Source organism: Cryptomeria japonica, chromosome 7 (genome assembly GCF_030272615.1).
Source record: "Cryptomeria japonica chromosome 7, Sugi_1.0, whole genome shotgun sequence".
Taxonomy (NCBI): domain Eukaryota; kingdom Viridiplantae; phylum Streptophyta; class Pinopsida; order Cupressales; family Cupressaceae; genus Cryptomeria; species Cryptomeria japonica.
Window position 1 is genome coordinate 857812576 of NC_081411.1, and position 20472 is coordinate 857833047.

The window sequence follows — 20472 nt, forward strand, 5'->3', positions numbered from 1 at the left end:
TTCGGTGTTGCCACCGTCGGTGGTTCCACCTTCGGTGTTGCCACCGTCGGTGGTTCCACCTTCAGTGTAGTCACTGTACGGTGGCCCCACGTCTTTTTATTTTATTTTATTATGTCGTATGGTACGGTTGTCGTACGGACCGTACTTTTTTTTTTTTGTTATCTAATAGACTATCAAACATCCTGACTGGAGGGTCCAGGTTCCCTCTGTTCGTGATAAACCTTTAATTTTGACCCATTGACGACGTCTAGTATCTCCTTCCCATCCAGCGTCCACAACTTGATTGCCTCGTTGGCATTGACCTGGCGTACCTTGAAGGGCCCTAGCCATTGCACTTTAAATTTTCCTGGTTTGATTTCATTCTTCCCGTTAAATTTCAACACTAATTGCCCAGGAGTAAACTTCATTCGTCGAAGATGCTTGTCGTGCCAGACCTTTCGTCTCTGCTGGGTTGCCTCTATGGCCCATTGTGCCAGCATTCTTTATTCGTCCAACTTACTTAAGGCATACAGTCTCTCCCTCAGGCTCTCCATATCCCCGAGTCTGTTCTCTACTGCAATGCGAAGGCTTGGCACCATGAATTCCGCTGGCACCACCACTTCCTGCCCGTACATGAGTTGGAACAGAGTTTGACCCATGGTCACTTTGTAAGTTGTTCTGTAGGCCCATAGTACAAAGGGTAACCTCTCCTCCCAATCTTCCTTTTCTACTCCACAGGACTTGTAAATTACTGATACCAATATTTTGTTTGTGGCCTTGGCCTGGCCGTTGGCACGTGGGTAGTACGGGCTCGATAATGAGTGAAAAATCTTGAACTCTGAGGTCAACAGCCGTATGACATGGTTCACGAAGTGGCCACCCCGGTCATTGGTCAACTGGATATGTATGCCATATCGCGTAATGATTTGTTCATAGGTAAATTTCGCCGTGCTTACTGCCGAGTTATCCGGGAGAGCCCTCGCCTCCACCCACTTGGTCAAGTATTCTGTCGCAACCACAATGTACTGACACTGTCGTGTGCGGCTGGCCTTAAGAGGACCTACAAAATCGAGTCCCCATCATTCAAAGAGTTCCTGTGCGTGCGACGTGTTGAGGGGCATGAAGTCCTGCTTCAGAGGTTTGCCCGCCCGTTGGCAAGTGTCGCACCCCACGACCCACTCCTTGGCGTCGCGATGTACGGTTGGCCACCATAGTCCTGCCAGAAGCACCTTGCGGGCTGTAGTGTCTGGGCCCATATGTCCACTTGGGGGTCCTTCGTGTGCCTCCCTTAATACGCTCGAGACTTCTTCCTCCATGACACGACGTCTTAATACCTGGTCCGGCCCCATTTTGTAGAGTAACCCGTTGATGAGCGAAAAAGTCCTGCTCCTTAATACGAGCTTTCTTCGTTCCCCTAGAGGCATACCCTCTGGAAATTGGGACGTCGACAGGTACTCTCTAATCTTCTTATACCACAAAGGAAGTACGGCTATTTGGAACAAGTGCTCATCCGGAAAATCATCATTTACTCCCTCTGGAGGTTCCCTCGACTTAGTCCGGGACAGCTGGTCGGCTATGACATGGCTTTGCCCCGGTCTTACCACAATTAAAAATGTGAACTCCTGTAGTAGCAATAGCCAACGGCTTATCCTCCCCTGGATAATAGGCTTGTTTACCAAGTACATGACTGCCTGGTGGTCTACGTAAAATGTGAATGGTGTGGCTAGGAGGTAATGATGGAATTTCTGTACGGCATAGACCATACCGAGGGCTTCGCGTTCTGTGGTACTATAGTTCTTTTCCGCTTTCGAGAGCAACCTGCTAGCAAAATAAATGGGGTGGTCCAACCCGTGTCCTTCTACCTGGGCTAGTGTAGCCCCGATGGCGTAGTTTGAAGCATCCACGTGAACGTGGAATTCCTTATCCCAATTTGGGTATGCCAGTATGGGTGCTCCCATCAACCTTGTCTTCAGCTCTTCAAAGGCCTTGCTCTGTGGCTCTATCCAGATGTATTGTTCCCCTTTCCGTGTCAACTTATCCAACAGGTGGGACACCTCAACGAAGTTCTTGATGAACCTCCTGTAGTACCCCACATGACCAAGGAAGGACTTTATCCTCGTGACGTCCGTAGGTGGTTCCATTTCTACTATTACCCGAATCTTGTCAGGGTCCATTTTCAATCCTTCTTTACACACAATGTGTCCCAGCCATCTTCCCTGTGGTACCATGAATCTACATTTCTTCGGGTTGAGGGCCAACCATGCCCTCCGACATCTCTCTAGGCACTCCCCGAGGGTTTTTAGGTGGATGTCCTGTCCGCTGTAAATAGACCAATCATCCAGGAAGGCTTTGAAGTTCCCCACCGACATCTTGTCGAAGATGTGCAAGATGATGCGCTGAAAGGTGGCAGGTGCATTGCATAGACCGAAGGGCATTCGGTTGTATGCATACACACCGTCCTCCACCACGAAGGTTGTTTTCAACTTATCTTCCTCCGCGATGGATATCTGGTTGTACCCAGAGAACCCCTCCATGAAGGAATAGATTTCATGTCCAACTACTTCCTCCAAGATGCTGTCGGTGAAGGGTATGGGAAACGGGTCTTTAATAGTGACAGCGTTCAGGCACCGGAAGTCTACACAGATCCAGATCTGATTGGCCTCTTTCTTGAGGGAAATCACAATGGGAGACACCCATTGGCTTGTCTGCACTTTGAAGATTATGCCCGCTTCCAACATCTGCTCAATTTCGTCGTTCACCCTTGCAGCATAATTTTTGTTCATACGTAAGGCCGCTTCCTTATTGGTTGGGCTCCCGGTACTAATGTTATTCGGTGTACACACAACTCTGGGGCCACGCCCTTCAAGTCCTTGTATGTCCCCGCAAAGACATCCTTATATTCAAGGAAAATTTTGAAGGCTGCAATCTTCAGCACTGGATTCCAGTCATCTTTGACAAAGATGATCTTGGGGTCACTTGTCCCCCCGAGATTTGTCTCCTTTAAATTGGCTTCCTGATATTTAATGGGCTCCCCCTTTGGGAATTGGTGTGCCGGCGTCTCATTCACCGAGGCCTCCCCTTCCTTGTACTCGCCATATTCTGGGGGAAATATATCTGGTTCTTTGATGCTCAATACATTGCACGAGGGTGTAAATAGTTCATAATCTCCCATTTGCCAATGGAAGAGGCCATTCAAGGAGTCCCCGTCGTCCCCTGAGCATGCCTCCAGTTCTAACACCCCTTCGACACTAGGCTCCATGCGGCGTCCATCTCCACCCTCTCCCAAGTGGTCTCCCTCAGATTCTGAGTTGGAGGAGGATGCTAACTCCTCACTCACCATTTGCGTACGGAGATCGATCACATACTTCCTCCCCACCTTTTCCAAGGAAAGAGTATTACGCTTCTAGTTGTGGTTCGCTTTTGCTGCAATGAGCCACCCACGCCCGAGGATGGCATCATACCCTTTCTGCTTTAGGGGAATTACTACAAAATGCAGCACGAAGGGCTGTGTGCCGATCATCACTTGCTGGCCCATGAGGGTACCAAGGGGTTTAATCCCATGCTGATCTGCCCCTAGTAGGTTGAACGTGGGGAGCCACAACGTAGGCTTTCCCAGTTTTTTCCATGTCACTTCTGGGAGCACATTTACTCCCGACCCTCCGTCCACAATAGTGTCTGTCAAGGTAGTCCCCAGTATGCCCATTTCTACTACCGTCGGTTAACGTCCGCTGTTGACTACCAACAACATGGGGTCGACCGTGGGGCTTAGGACCTCCCTTAACGCAGAGTCAGCTGTGGGGATCACGATCTCCCTCATTTTCACCTGTGAAGGTACAGAGTTTAAGATAGCCGTTTTTAGCTGCGGCATGGTCTCCAGGAGGTCTTGAATTCTCATGGGTACTTCCATTTGCAATATTTGCCGTAAGATTTCCTCTTCTCCCCTTGTCCATAGCGGACTTGCAGTCTGGTGGCTGTTCTGCCTTTGTGCGGCCATTTCCTTTGTGATCTCATCTCTTGCTTCCCACACCCTCTCGGTCTCCGTGCGGGGATTTGGGTATGCACTCTTTTTGGATTGCCAATACTTCCGCCTTCGTGGGTTCTATGTTTAGAAGGTTTACACCAGGCTTCGGGCAATTTGCGTCCTCATGGTCACCTAGCTCGCACCATCGACAGAGGTGCTGAGGGTTGGCTTCCTTTGTGCAATTGCAGGCGAAGTGTCCCCACTGATTGCAGGCCCTACACTGGATCATTGGCCGGCCCTTGGCGTCATACTGGATCCGGTTTCTGTTATTGTTATTATTTCTTCCGTCGTCGCGTCTATTATCCCGGTATCCTCCAGATGATGCCGTTGTGTTCGTTTGTTGGCCCGTACCCGCTGGTGCGGATGTTGTGGCCTGCTCCGTGAATAGTACCTGGTTCATTTGCGTACTTCGGGTTTTCATGTTGTATGGGCACTCCTTGGTAGAGTGTCCCATCACTTGGCAAATCTCGCAGAATGCCTTCTTCGGGCAAGTACCCTTTGTATGCCCCTCCTCTTTGCACTTAGTGCACCATATGTCCCCTTCGGTCCAACCAGTGCTTCTCATTGTTTTGAATTCCCTTCTCATTCGCTCCATGTCTTTCTGGAGCACTTGCACTCGTTTGCCAGCTTCGCCGTCGCTGCTGCTTTCCTGTGAAGAGTCATCCTCCTCGAACGAGCTATCCTCCTTTTTTTTCTTCGATGTCTTGGTGTCGCTCTCGAGATCCATTGCTCTATTGTATGCGTCTTCCTACGATGTAGGTGGAACGATTTTCATCTTCTTTCGGAGGGAGTGTTTCAGTCCCTCCACGAACCATCTCTTTTTCAACCCATCTGCTGGTTGACTCCATTTTTCCCAATAGTTCCTTCAGCCGCCGACTATAGGCTCGAACAATCTCGTTCTTGTTTTGCTTTGTTCCATAGATTTCGGCGACTATTTCGTTGTCATCTCTCAAGAGGCAGAACTCTGTCCCAAACTCCTTCTTCAGGTCGGGCCATGTGCCGACTTTGGCCTTATCCATGTCTGAGTACCAGTCTATGGTCACTCCCCTTAAAATTGCTGGGAACTGTGTTACCCATTCATCTTGGTCGGTAACACGTTCGCTGACCATATGGTTTCGCACGTTCGACAATGGCGGACAGGATCTTCCTTCCCGTCGCCATTGAACTTCGACAGTTTCTGTTTACTCCCCATTGATGGGGGTTGTCTTCCTGGAGGTGGCTGTGGTTGTGTCTGTGCCCCTGCGCCGCTCCCTCCGGTCCCTCCGGTGCCGATGGTGTTCTTGCATGGGTGACTGGAGGTACGGTGTTTTGCCTGCCGAGTGTGGCACCTACCGTACGGTTATCCTCCCCTTCATTGTTACCCGCGCCCACTCCTGGCTCCCTTTGGTGATCCTCACTTTGTGGTGTAAGGGATAAGTTTCTGAAACGATCCCGGGTCTCTTCGACAAGATCTCTCCGTAACCTTGTTTCCTCCAGAAACTCTTCGTGGCTTCTCACCCTATGGTGGTCTGGCGACGCGTAGAAATTCTCCTCGGCTTCTGCACCCTCCGTGACACCTCCTTGGTTCCCTTCGGGCAACCCTTCGGCAGGTCGTCCTTCGGCAAGTTGCCTCAGCCTCCGTCTATGTTCTACACGTTGTTCCAGAATCAAGGCCCTCTGCGCGGCCTCCCACTCGTCCGTTTCTGCTTTTTTATTTCTATCTTTATTCAATAGGTTGGGCATTAATTGCCGTACATTTCCATAATTCACAATACATAAATCAAAACACGTCTTTATTAATTCATTTCCTCAGATACAACTCGTGTCAATGACACTTTTATTTGAATATAGAAGGTTCAAAGTTCAATTCCTTCCTAGCCTGGCGCCATCCCGTTCTGCTTCCTGTCGGCTGTTATCTTTGTACTGTTGAAGGATCTGTTGGCGTCGCTCTTCCTAGGCAATCTCCTCTAGGTGAGCTTGTTGTGCTAGCGATGCCTGTGCAAGCAACCGGGGAAGATGGTTCATCAACCGGTTTACTGCCGGGTTCACCTCCAACGCTGTCCACACGGCACTTGGTGGGATTTTCGCCTCCGTCGCCTCTTGTCGGACGTAGGTCTGGATGGCTACTTGGAGCAGAATTGAAAATTCTCTCATTGCGGTGTCTTCCACTATGTAAAGTTTTGTTTGCACGTCGTCGGCCTTTGGGTTTATCTCACCAATGGGTAGGCGCATTGTGTCCGTGCGCCATCCGTGTCTTCCATTCCCGAGTACGTCTAGGCAACGATGCCAAATGTTTACCCTCTCGGGTGAATAACTTAAAACATAAAGCACGTAATGCAGAATAATAACGCCATAGATATCAGACAAGTATAAGTGATCTTATTCCATTCATAATTGTGTGTTGCAAGTTACATTTCGAAGTATATAAAGATACCGAGGGGGTGCGAGCGCCAACCGTCGCACCGCAACGACCACCCCTCAGTTGCCAACTAACCAAAACAATTACACATAATTAACTAGTCTTATGTTTGTGTACAATAATGCCGCTAACAGTTTTCAGTTGACACTAGGGACTCCATTTAAATTATGTAACTTTTTAATGGCACGGGTGTACTTAATCCAAGACTTAAGCTATGCATTATTGTAACTTGCATATGTGGTCGTTGGATTTGAAATCCTGAACAAGGATTTGCAATTTCCTTTTAAACTTATGTCTTTAGGATTACTGACTTGAGAAAGTCTACCATTTTGGTAGACAAAATTATATAAATGTTAATTGGCTCTCCTGTGCCTTGAATTGTGAAACATTTACATCAATCAAACTCCATGAGATCACAAGGCACACACCATTTCAATTTTGGAAATAAATATATCCTCATAAGGTATTTATCATTGGCTTTGCCATTTTTCTCATGCCAGATATTGGACCAATCTGTGATCAAACTTTTTTGTGGGTTACATATATGTTTTGTTTCTTTATTGAGATGTTGCAGGAAATGTTGTTGCTTGTTTTCTCAAACCATGTCTGGTCACTATGGTTTCCCTTTCCTATGAGTTTGGAGGAATGTTCATTACTGTATATGGCTCTGGAGTCATTTTATTAGATATGCATAAAACTTAAAAGTAATGAAATTTAACTTCTGATACAAAACAAATATATTTCGAATCCATTGTTAAGTATTTTTAATTGGAATGGAGATTTAGGGATAGAAATATGTAATGATTTTGATCTTATGTTTTAAAAATTTGAAAATATACTTCAAGCTTGCTTGCAGTAGCCTGTATGCAAAGATGAAAGTTTGTAACATAAATATGAATATATCTTTTCTTAAGTTCCTTCTTTTAAAAGGAATTCACATTTGATAAGATCTAATTGGCAATGCAGTGCTACTAATTGACAGGATCAGGATCCTCTCATTTATTAAGAAACAATCTTAAAAGTTCTTGTTTTTCTTGTCATATAGAAACTCTGCTTAATCCGTGGTGTTGTCTTAATGCATTTGAAAAATGCATTATTCTCTGAGAAGGATGAGGTCTGGACATTGAGTGCTGACTTGCTGTATCTCATCATAGAAGGCAATAGGGAATCCAGAAAACTTCTTGAATCTGTCATCCCAAAGGTTTAATTTTCCTCATTTCTAAGTGGAGTACACAAAACACAAAACAGAAACATTTTTAGATTGCGAAGCTAATAATATAAAATTTTGTTGTACTGCTGAAGATTCTGAATGGGTTAGAATTTTTTCAATTTTTCTTCTACAGGGTGTAATGCTTTTGTATAACTCAAGGGTTTCAGACACTTCATCTGTTCAAATGGTTGAACTCAGTAAAGTGAGCTCTTCTTCCATGTGGATGGAGACCATAGAAATTTTGAGAAAAGACACAATTGCATCACCTCTCTTGGTGTGGAATGACATGAAAAGAATGGAACTGTTGAAGGTTTTGTAAATCTAACATAATATTCAAGTTTCAACCTTTATCTTTAATTAGGACGCTGTAAGTGTAATATTTCTCCTGTCGGTTAAGTGTAATATTTCTCTTCTGTCGGTAGTTTTTAGAGGATGAGTTGGAGAGATTCTACGCTGCCTTGGCCATCAATCATGATCTGTCATATGACAGTGCAGATGTGGAACTCATTTACACACCACCGAGTGAAGGAGAAGGTATTTTCTCATTCAGCACAATTTAACATTATAAAGAATTTAAAGTGCAAGGATTTTATGTGTAACAGCTCAAGTATCTGGATGGAATGCGCAATGTTTATTTTTGACATTTTATGCATCTATCTTACCATTTTGCAGGATCTATTATTTGTGGAGTACACGTAGAACTTCTTCTTGAACATTCCCCTTTGCCATCAACAAAATTCAGTGCTCTGTGGCAGGTGAAATGAAACTCCTGACGTCAGACATTGGCTTTTTCAGTAATGTTTGCATTTACTTTTGAACAATGATTTTTTTTTTTCCGAGTATGCATACGGAGACTGGACTTAGATGTCAATATTTTGAACTGTAACTATAGATTGAAGAGCTCCTGGAAAAAAACTGTGAATTTTTTTGAATCAAAGTTTCAGATCACACTCCGTGAAAGCTTTTCATTTCATTTACAATGGACTGGAAACATAATGTCTCTAACTAAGTATCTGCACATTTATGCTGATTGTGTTAATTCTATTGATTTTTGTGTATTATGGTTTTGTTTCCTTCATTTAGTCTTTCCCTGTCCGCAGTGGACAAGTTAGAGCAAACATAACAATGTTATAACTTGATATTGAACAGATTGAAGATTCCGTGTCACTGTTTCAGGCAGTGTTCCAGGCTATGGTATTGGGTTTCACACCATTCTTTGGAAACAATAATCTGCCTGAAATTGACCTGCGATTGGCTGCTCATGTTCTTACATGGATTTATGAGCGGCATTCCGAGAAACTGTTTTCATCTATTACATCACTTAATGTTATTGAGGTATCATAGTGCTATGCTGTTTTCCTTGTCTATTCTGGAGACTAGTTGCATTTTGTATATTCATAGACAATTGTTTATTATTTTAAACTAATTTCTCTTCTTCCAGATAGTGGTGGGTGTACTACGTGAAGTAATTGAAAGTGAACATGAGGTCTTTGTTTTCAAGCTGATTGCATTTCTTCTGGCATTAGTAGAAATTGGGGGACGAAATAATGTTCTTCGTTTTATCCATGCTGGGGGCATGACAGTCCTTGTTCCATTGGTAGTTCTATCTTTGGCAAAGGTTATTTCCGTATCTTTATTCATTTTACTATTCTTCAGATATCCCCAACTAGACTAGCTTTGCTTCCTGGTTTGATATTCTTTATGTGCATATAACATAAATCAAAGATTAACAAAAAAAGGTATTGTGACAGATATGTATGTTGATACTTAAAGGTTTTGGTCTTATATACAGGATTCGAGTCATAGTAATATAATAAGTCACAAATAAATGCATAAAGAAATGTTTGAGATTTAAGCATACTTCGATTTTTATTATTACTAGTGATTTTCTTATTATGGTTAAGGGGTGGATGATTATGGTTTTCTACTTGCCTATGGAATTTGTGCCATAACGATGTCTCTTTAAGAGTTGGTACCATCATCAGTGGCTTTTAAGAGTGCCAAATGATTGTTTTGAGGACTCATCCATTCAAATCTCTGTCCGAATTACCAGGCCTTGTAGGAATAATTACATCTGAACAGAATCCATGGATAAATTGTCTACATCCTGCTAGTCCTAGAAAATTTCAAATATCATATACTCTTGTGGGTGTATGCATAAATCTAAAACTTTGCTAGTGCTTGCCAAACTTTTAAGTATTTGTAAGTTTTCAGCTGGAGAAGTAATTTGTTGACGAGTCATAAGCAAAAGAACTAAATAGTTTCTCTTATTGTTTCAGTGTTGCAAGGACAAGCACCTATTTGAATCTGATGCATGGGACACAAAATCTTTGAAATCTCAAGGAGCAATTGAGACAGTTCAATTTGTTGGATACAATGGGATGACAAAGGCAATTCGAGTTCCTTCTGGAAGGGCTCGAGAGGTTTTAGAGAAAGCTGTACAGGATGGGAGCTTGAATGCACAGGAAGCCATACATTGGCAAGATACTAGTGTTCCAGATAAAGTTCAACTTGGTCTAGCATTGGATCTTCTGGAAGCTATTTTGAGGTACCTAATTAAATTAAAACAGAGTTTCAAAAGAATATGATTTTCCTGGCTATGACGCTTCTTCCTGTCTGCTTGGATTACAGGATTGGAATGATTTAATGTTTGATAAGCTTGGGATTCAACAACTAGTTTTTTCATACCTATACAGGATTTCAGGAGGCGACACCAACGTGGAGAGCTTCCCACCATCTGCAGCTTGTTGCAGCCTTTCTAGGGAAGAAGTTCTTTGTCATCTTGTGCAGATACTTCTCCGGGCAAAGATGCCAGTTTTCGGGAGGTAAAAGATTTTTTTTTGGCATTGACAATAAATAATTTGAAATTTCACAGGGAAGTTCTTATTTTGGTTGAATACATGCATACATACATACAAAAGTAGTGGGAGGGAAGGAGGGAGAGGCTGGATGAAGGGGTGTTTCAAGCTTATTCAATTGGCTGGATGAAGGGGTGTTTCGAGCTTATTCAATGATGAAATTTTATCGCTGCTTTCTTGTGCCAGACTATTGGAAATAATTTCATATATATCAAAAGGCAACAGAGATGCAAGGAAGCGTCTTTTCAAGTATGGCATGTTTGAAATTGTTCTGTGGAAACTACTAGCTGGTGATATTTTCGATGCAGAAAAGATTATGATTATTAAGTTTCTTCGTCAGTACCACTTGTCACAGGTGATAGTGATAGTTCATCTTATTTTCTGCTTTTTCTAAATGACGCATTGAAAACCAATGTTCTATTATTGTTTTAATGAGTTAATAGTATTGCATTCTCTCAGGATGTGAAATCAACTTTTCAACAGGAAGATTATACTCAAACTGAAGAACATTCTCCATGGGATAGCAGTATTCTTTGTTTGTATTTGCCACAAGGACTTATTTTGAAGCTCATGTCAGAGGTACAAACTAACCATCTTTAACATCTAAAGCAATGGTGAGATTCTCATCTGTTACCATGTTAAAAAACAAAATAGTTCAAGGTACGGAAGAAAAACATTCATCAGAATTGTAATTTAATTGAAACAGAAGTTAAAATAAAGTATGACAATGAAGATGTTGAAACCCAGCAATGATTGATAAGAGAAAAATATTGACTTATAGAGAGAAATGAGAAGTGATTTGGAGAAAGACAAGGGGAAGCTAGTAAATATGGGTTACTTTTATATAGTGTTAAAGATAATTTTTATTGTTTAAGCTATGTGATTTTCTCAATAAGTCGTGACATGAAGCAAACAAAAATGGAACAAACCCATCCCTGGCAAGAATGTCTCGGGACTTAAATTAAAGTATATGTTTTCATATTGTGAGGGATAGTATTTAGAGAATATATGTTACACCTTTATGTGTTCAAACTATGATAACATTTTCTTCTTGTACATTAGAGTTGGTACTTCCCATTTAAGGTGGATTATCTATATAAATAACAATACATAGTTTAGTTTTCTCTTTACTCTGTATTGAACTGTTGTCACTATATATTCAATTGTAATAGAACAAGTTCATGCTTTCTCAGTGGAGTTGCAAAGAACTGAGTTACACATGTATGCAACCTTGCATAATTTGCATAACCGTTTTCTATGATTTCAGGATGATAGCACATTCAAGACAATATTGGATTCTGAGAGTAATGCTCCAGAGGTGATTTGGAATTCAGACATGAGAGAGAGGCTACTGGAGCACCTAACAAATGTGTTGGAGCCATATGTTAAGTTTCGTGCATCAGATTCCCTGGCTTTATATATTGACTCTCCAAAGGCTCCCTTGGAGTATCCTGAGTTGGCAGGTCTCCTCTCTATCACTTACACATAGAATCTGATTATATATTCTTTAATTATTAATTGCCATTCATTTCTTCAGTTCTTTCTGTCTTTATTATCCCAAGATTCCTAACTTTCCAAGTATGTGCACATAAACACATGGACGGTTGTGGATACATTTGCAAAAATATAGGTTTCATGATATAGGCTTTAAGAATAGATATACTAGAAATAAAGTAATGCACAGATTATGAAATAATATTGAAATTGCAAAGAACATAGTTCATGTTAGAATATGCTAAAAGCATTTAAAGCCTAGAACTACTGCAGAATAGACATTCAAATCCTTATATAATAAGAGGCTCAAAAAACTAACTAGTAGAATAAGGACAGCTTCAAGAAGTGAGAGACAAGATCGCAAGACTCGAAATGGCATAACACCAAAATGCATTAACGAAATAGCTCACTATACATGAATAAATACAAGCTAGAGAAGTGGACAAATAAACAGCAAAGAAAGGCAAATCCAAGCAATGAGAAAAGTAACTCCAACAACCCAAAAATAGGCCGGAGGTACACTCATGGAATGTGTCATCTACCTCATAATGACCTAATTACTACAATTATGCAAGCAAAATAATGTGTAGGAAAATACAATAATATCCAACTAAGGAAAATAAAAGACTTACAATAACACTCCTAGGCACAATTTAGGTGGGTGGAAAGATGGCTCTTTGAAAATAAAGCCTAATGAGGTACCCTTGTACAAAGATATGCCCCCCTTCTCCTCACCTAGCTCCCTTTGACCCCCAAAGAAGATAGCCTAAAAAAGTGCAAGGTTTTCTCTACAAGTCCATGGCCTTAATTTTCTCTATATGAATGTGGGCCCGTGCTAGAGAACCCAATAGCTTGAATGTTGACATTTTGCTCCAACCTTCGGAAGGAGTGACTCCCTCAAAGGCTTGATGAGGAATGCTGTTTTGGATATAACATGCACAACTAATTCCCCGTGCTTAGTACTGAGGTGAACGGGTTTGAATTGTACAATATAGTCAGCCACTTCCTTCAAAGACTTATTCTTACATTTTGCTACACCATCCTATTGAGGACTATAAGGAACTATATGCTGTAAATTAATCCCTTATGATATGCAAAACTACTCAAAATGATGCTTAATATACCACTATTATCTATGTGCAAAACCTTGGAGGCTTTTCCTAATTGTTTCTTCACAAAAGATTTGAAGTTATAAAAATGCTCAAAGACCTTGGACTTTTGTTGAGGAAAGTACTGTTGGAAACCTGAATAATGCTCTATTGTGTTTATTTGATGTCAAACTTGTTTGGTGTTTGTCATAATCAGTTGATGTAGTTGATCAGTTTCACATATGGTGAATATGGTCTACCTGTCTAGTGGTTGTCCAGCTTTAGATCCAGTTGAAGTTATAAAAATGCTCAAAGACCTTGGACTTTTGTTGAGGAAAGTACTATTGGAAACCTGAATAATGCTCTGTTGTGTTGTCATTGATGTCAAACTTGTTTGGTGTTTGTCATAATCAGTTGATGTAGTTGATCGGTTTCACATATGCTGAATATGGTCTACCTGTCTGGTGTTTGTCCAACTTTAGATCCAGTTGATGATTTGTTTGATGTTCAGTTGATGATTTGCCTGCTGATTAGTTGATGTGTTTCAATTGATGGTCTAATGATGTTTAGTTGATGCTTTGATGATTTGCCTAGTGTTTAGTTGATGTGTTTGTTTGTATCTTCAATTGTTGATCATTTGTCCAGTGCTCAGTTGATGATTAGTCATGCAGACTACATGGTTTGGAAATATTAGTGCAAATCTTGCTATTTATGGGTTCAGATGTTGATGCTTTGTCTGATGGTGGTGCTGGCTTTCGTGACATCTACAGTTGTGCATGTTTTAATATGGAAAAGAGAACTGATATGTTGTTTTATAGTTATCTTGAGTAAGCTTTAATATCCAAGTAAGAGCACTTATGTCCTATGTGCAGAAAATTTAACCTTGTTTGGTTTGTCACAATTAGTTTGTGTAAAATATACGACAAATATTCAATTATGATAGGGATGTATGGAAACTTGGAGACAGTGGTTGCTGATGCATTGTGTTGTCACGGATATCAATGTTATATGGTTGTCGTTTGTCTTTGATTGAAAGTGTTAAATAAAGATCCAAGATTAGATGTTTAGATGTCCGTATGTTGCCTAGTACTGATGTTATTCATACGTAAGTTGGTTTCGGAAGGTTACAGTATAGAAAGTCTCAATATGCGAGAAAGAGTATTTAATGTTTCAGTAGAGGAATGTTTTACATCCTTCTGGATTATGAAGATCATGATGTGTGGATTTGGATATAATGTTTATGTTCTATGAATGGTGTACTATTAGGTGTGCAAGTCCTTTGATTGCTTAGATGATGAGGTTAGTTGTTGTTTTTTGATCGTAAGGCTGTCTGTCAGATTGGTCTGGAAATTACCTGGTGGCTTTCGGATATGAGGATTCACAGGTTGCGGTTTGGAGGACATGTTCGTTTGGTTTGTGCTGTATTTTAGTTCAACTTTTAAGTGTTGGTTTTGTTCCATAAGTTAGTTATGTTGGTATGTGCTCGACATTCTCTGTTGTGTTGAGTCTCAGTTGTTCCGATTGATCCATCTTCTTTGGATTATGCTCTTTTGGTCCAGATAAACTTTGGAGGATGAGTTATATTGTTGCTATGGATTCACCATGGCGTGTGGTGATCCACATTTAGTAATTTGCATTGGAAGATGTTTTTGGGCCAACCAGTCGATGTGTTTCATTATCTTTCTAGATGCTTTGTTTGCCGATCTTCGAAATGGTGGTAGCATGTGGTTTGTTGGAATCTACTTGAATGAATGTATTGTGATGTGTTTGGGTCCACTTTATCTCTTGGAGAGGATTGGTGTGATTGTTTTAGGTTTGGCTGGTCTAATTTTTGTAATATTGCTTATTCTCTCTTTGGCCAACCTAATTGAGGGTTTTGATGAAAAATTTTGTATATAAGAATGTATGGTTATATGTGTTGAGGTAATGGAATGAGCGTGAATCATTGTGAAGTGGATGAGAATAATATTCAAGCAGAGTTTGTGTTGGTGATCTGCGAAAGTTAGTTGAGAAGTGCTTTGATAATAATATCTTCAAAGCAACAATGATCAGAGATAGTATTTGTGATTAGATGTGCTTGCCATGATATTGGTCACTTGACACCAAGGTTCAAGGTCAATTTCATGATTAGGAGATCTGAGTCATTTCAATTTCAGCTATTCCTCTTGTTTGTCGGTGGACAATGAGTCTATTGGTAGACTTTTGTATCTTGCCCTAAGGTTCTATGCCTTAGCATTGCAAGTCCATCAAGTGCATATTGCTCCTTGGTAGTGAGCCTAAAACCTTGAAATAAGTTTTATTATATTGTGAGTGTGATTCTCACCGTGGTTTTGAAGAACACAATTCTAGTATTGAGAGGCAGGGGATGAATTAGTAGTAGATACAAACTTTTAGTTTTCAACAGTGTTCCACGGAAACATGTCCTCCCCCCCCCCCAACCCCCCAAGGCCCATTTCTTTGAGACAGGGAGATGGGGACATGGCATCTCCTGGCATCCCACCAGTGCTCCACTGGAGACATCTCGGCATCTCCAAGGAGTACTGGAGATGTCTCGATGTCTCCAAGACAACCTTGAGAGATGCCCAAGAGTTTCTCGAGGGGCACGAAGACGTGCAAAAGTCTCCCGTTCAAACACGTGAAAAAGCAATTGATTTTTTTTTTAATATTTTGAACGAATTTTGGGGGTTTGGGAGTACCCTTAATTTGATGTGGGCCCCAATCCTTCCCCCAATGCAATACAAAATCACTAAACTAGTGATTTCATTCACATTTCTAAGTCAGATTTTTTTACCAGAGTTGAAGAAAAAAAATTATAAAGTATTGATTGAAAGAGTGAAAAGAGTGAGCGGAAGTGTAAGAGGAGTGAGAAGGAGCAAGAAGAAGAGGAGGAAGAGGATTCTACAACATTTTGGAGACACTTTTAAAGCACAAGGTAGGTTATTTATTGTTTTTTGTTTGTTTTATGTTCCGAGTTTCAATGTTTTTGTTGTTTAAATTGTTTTTTTTTAATTCATTTCAAAATCAGATCTGATTTTGAATCATTCATCATTTTTCCCTCAATATTCGACATAAAATTTTAAATTTTAAATTTTGTTTTCAAAATTGAAATTTCAAATTTATTATTAATTTATTAATATTTGTTAAACTAGGCTAAAGTTACATGCTTATTGAATTTTGTTTGTTTGTTTGTTTGTGAAATGCTTATTGAATTGAATTGTGTCACTATCACAATGAGCTCCCATAACATGAGTGAGAATGAGATGGAAATCCATTCTCATAGTGGAATTCATTCAGATTATGAACATGAGGTTGAGGGGGGTGACCATGAGGCTGATCTTGAAGCCCAATCTAGTTCCATGGCAAGTGCACCAGCTAGTATAAGTTGCCCTTCAGAGTTATTGGCACAGTATGCTAGGGGTCCTTATGATCTTGTTGGTTGAAAATTTTGTACACTTGGGGAAATATACAAAATTGTGGTTTCAACCACAACACACGAGTAAAAACTCTCCTAATTAAGGGAAGGCTCCCCCTATCTAACTAAAACTGAAATAAAAACAGGATGGGACAGCAGTCTTCCTTCTTTCTTCAAGAAAGACAATATCCTTTTCTCTTCACAGAAAAGGATAGCGATTGAAAATGAACAGCAGTAACTACTTTTAAGTGAAATGAGAGAAAGGAAATGAAGTTTCCTGAAAGCACAAAGACTTCCGTCACTTCCTTCGGGACGGGACAACAATATCAAGCTCAAAGACTTGACTATTGGAAGTCCTATCTACCCTTTGCTATATTAAATTTTTACAATGAATAAAAGATAACAGCTCAAAGACTGGAATAATCTATTCTTTTAACACAAAGACAAGAACTAATGCAAGCTCAAAGACTTGCTGCTGTTTCTTATCAAACAGTAATTTTCCTCAAGAATAGACGCAAGCTCAAAGACTTGCTGCTCCTTCTAGAGATTTTCCTATTTTAATTAATCTTCTCTACTTGCAGCTCAAAGACTTCAAATCAGATTGGACTAAGCTCCTTTAGAAACACTTTGCATAGAAGATGTAAAAAGAGTCAAACTCAAACATGTAGCTCAAAGACTCAAAACTTGAGTAATCCTTCTTTCTTATTCTTCAAAACCTTCAATTCACATACATAAGCTCAAAGACTTCTTGCTGTAAATTTGGCAGAGTTTTTGCTTGCTTTCCAAAAGATATATATTACAATAGACTCCTCTAGTATTTATAGAAGAGGAGCCTTGAGAAAAAGGTGGGAGGATACTAACTAACTTGAGAGATTCTCTCAACCACCAAGACTCATTCAATAACTAATTGAGACTTCATTAACTAACTAAGAGTTACTCTAACTAACTAAGACTTATTCCAACTACAGTCCTAATCGGACACAACTTGTAGTTGCCTTACATGTAATTACAAAAGTACAAGTAACGTGTAACTTGTATTTTACAAAAATTACTTTTACATGTAACTTGTCAAAGCGAAATTACAACTAAAGATTACAAAAGAGGGAAAATTCAACTAAGTGTTGAAAAACACTTAAGTTGCCTTTTGTGACGACACGAATCCTTGAAATTTTCTGATGCTCACTTGTAGTTCCTTGGGATTCGGTTCATGGGTGTTCTTAGCAACAACCATAGTCTTCACAATAGTGTCGTGACAGCGGAGGAGTGCAGAATTGTCTTTATCCAGGATAGACTGGATCTCATGCAAAAAGGCTTGGTGTTTCATCAATGCTTGAATTGAAGTTGCCGAGAATTGTTCGCTCCTCCATTCATTATGAATCCTCATTTGTAAATCAACAAGAACTTCTTCTTCTGGAATCAGCTCTCCATCCTGACTTACTCTATTGCAAGAGGCCCTTTCACAATGTGAGACAATACCTCGATAGACTTCATCCCGGAATCTCCTTGCATCACTGATCTCCTCAATGAGGGATTTAAGAACAAGGGTTTTGTTTTCCATGAGTTCCTCAAATTCCAAGTACATGACCCTGGAAGAGATGATGGCGTGCTCTTGCAAAATACTCAGCTGTTGTTGGGGCATGGTACCCCAGATTGCCAGACTTTTCTCAACACTTTCCAGATTTTTTTTGAAAGTGTTAGAAGTCTGATCCAGTTTTTCCTCAATGGTTTCCAACTTAGACATTATTTGAAAAATGTCTTTTACCACTTGAATACATTGATCATGAAGCTGATCAACCCAGGAATCTAGTGCTTGTACTTTCTGAGCAGCCCTTTCCACTCCACGAATCGATTCTTGGGAACCAGAAGAACCTATGGAGTTACTCCCTTCAGCAGCAGGTTTTGTGATTTTATGAATGGCTGCCATGAGCTGTCGGTTTTCTTCTTCTAGCTTGTTTTTCTTTGCAAGAAGATCGTCACACCTTTGCACTAGTGAAGCAACAGAAAACTGAGCATCATGTTTAATGACCTCATGTGTTTGCTTGCCCAATTCTACCCTTGTAACCTTATAATCAGCAGCTGACATTTCATCAAGTGGTTTATCTGCAATAGGTTCCACAATTTCAGCTACTTTCATCTTGTTGCTATCAACAGTTACCCTAGAGATAGTCTTTGCCTTCTTAGCAACTTTTGATCTGGACTATTTGAGTTGCTGGTAGTCAAAGGCATCAGGTGAGATCTCCTGCTTCTTTCTTTTCGGGGTGAAAGAACTAAGCCATGGAGGCAAAGTCATCAACTCACTTCTAGTAGCAGCCATAGGCAAAGGAGAAGCAGTTTCTGTTTGAATTACCGTGGTCACCCTGGGAGGAATATCTGTTTGAATAGCGACCACGGTTTGCTCAGTTACCAATGGGCATGAAGATTGCCTCATAAATTCTTCAAAACCAGAAGTGGAAGTATCAATTTCTGATAACTGAATGCAAGTGGGATTATCTTCAGGAACTTCCAACACACTTTCTCGTTGTTGATCAGGAGAAGGCTTGTATGCTGAAATGGGAACTGCATTCTGAGGAGACTCATCTATGAGCAAGTCAGGAGGAGAAAGACGTGTCTCAATGGAAACTGGAGGAATGACCTCGTGAGGTGAGTCTGAAACTGGAGACCTAGGCGCATCGTCAGATTGCTGCCCCTCTTCTGGATTATCCAGATCGATCACCCGAACATGGAACCGTGATTTCTCCTTCCCACGAGTAGTCATCTCCTCAGGAGGAAGCACTACTGCACGACTGACTCGTAACTTGATCCTTGTGCCTGAAGATGAAGCACCCTCCTTGTTATCAATCTAAATCTCAGACTTCTGTCCAAGAGGCCCTGTAGAATCATCTTCTTTACCAACCTTGATTTTGATAAGTCTAACAGCATTACTTTTCAGCCATGCATTAGTATTGGCCAAGGTAGGCTGAAATCTGTCAAGGATGGAGACACACTCCTTGTGTGACCATTGGATCAAAGGAAGTGGAGCTTCCTCAACCCTTCGTGAAATGTATTCAGGATCAAGTATATGCCCGTCATCGATCATCCCTTGTGAGATATCCGCCAAGTTCAAGTCAACAATTTGCTCAACAGTGAGCCTGTAGTAATCCATCTTCAGAACTTCGACTTCTGTGCGGAGATCTACCCAGATGTCTTCAATGCGATGAACATGCACAAAGGATTTCTTGATCTTCTCCTTCATACCTCTATAATCAAAATCAGCTCTAGGTTTGAACCTCTTAAGCTTGATTTCCTGCAATTCAACCTCCATGGCCTTAGCCTTCACAGATGTGACAAGGGAGTATCGACCAATTTTCAATGGGTTTGTGCTAGAGATCCCCATTCCAACCTTGTGTCTAGCAGACTGAAAAGTATGAACAGCCATGATCTGTCTTCCCAACTCCATAAGAGTTATCTTATCGGTTGGGTATCTTGGAAGCATTTATGGCTGTCCATCATAGCATCCAATCCTCATATAGGTGAAGGTGGGAAATTGCAGGAATAAACACCCATACTCAGACACCTTGACCCATGCCTCATCTGATACTCTTTTGTTTCTGAGATCCACGTCAAACTGACACATGAAATATCCAAAGAATGCATCTTGGACTCTTCTGAAATGCAGTCTGCTAGGTTTTAATGGCAACTGGTCATAATATTCCCAAACTGGTATAAGCGAGCGATCACCCTTGGTAGAAAGACTTGGGAAGTGTCTAAGTGATGCTGCTAAATATACCAAATAAGAATTCATGAAAAAGGTCATAGTGTTAGGAACTGCTGCAAGTTGTTCGCACAAAGCATCGCTGATGATTTCACCCCATGAAATATGATGCGATTGCCGTATGAACATAATGAATTGATACATCCATGGCTCAAAGACATTAGAGTGCTCAAGACCCATCATCCTGCTGAGAAGAGTGATGGTGTCTCCTATCTCCCACTTGAAATCACAACGGTACAACTTTGCCCATCTTGAGAAGGA

General features: G+C 40.9%; 1 protein-coding gene across 4 annotated transcripts in view; it reads left to right on the plus strand.

Annotated features, from left to right (window-relative positions):
- LOC131047061 (uncharacterized) overlaps positions 1–20472 on the plus strand; it is a 235973-nt gene that overhangs the window by 188312 nt on the left and 27189 nt on the right. For 3 of the 4 annotated variants that reach the window (XM_057980882.2, XM_057980885.2, XM_057980886.2), the window contains 11 exons: positions 7444–7599; positions 7742–7918; positions 8031–8142; positions 8281–8363; positions 8758–8943; positions 9050–9226; positions 9888–10156; positions 10305–10433; positions 10653–10821; positions 10926–11045; positions 11734–11929. In XM_057980882.2, the coding sequence (XP_057836865.1) occupies positions 7444–7599; positions 7742–7918; positions 8031–8142; positions 8281–8363; positions 8758–8943; positions 9050–9226; positions 9888–10156; positions 10305–10433; positions 10653–10821; positions 10926–11045; positions 11734–11929 (1774 nt within the window). The remainder of the gene's footprint in view (positions 1–7443; positions 7600–7741; positions 7919–8030; positions 8143–8280; positions 8364–8757; positions 8944–9049; positions 9227–9887; positions 10157–10304; positions 10434–10652; positions 10822–10925; positions 11046–11733; positions 11930–20472) is intronic. The other variant, XM_057980884.2, reaches the window with a different exon arrangement.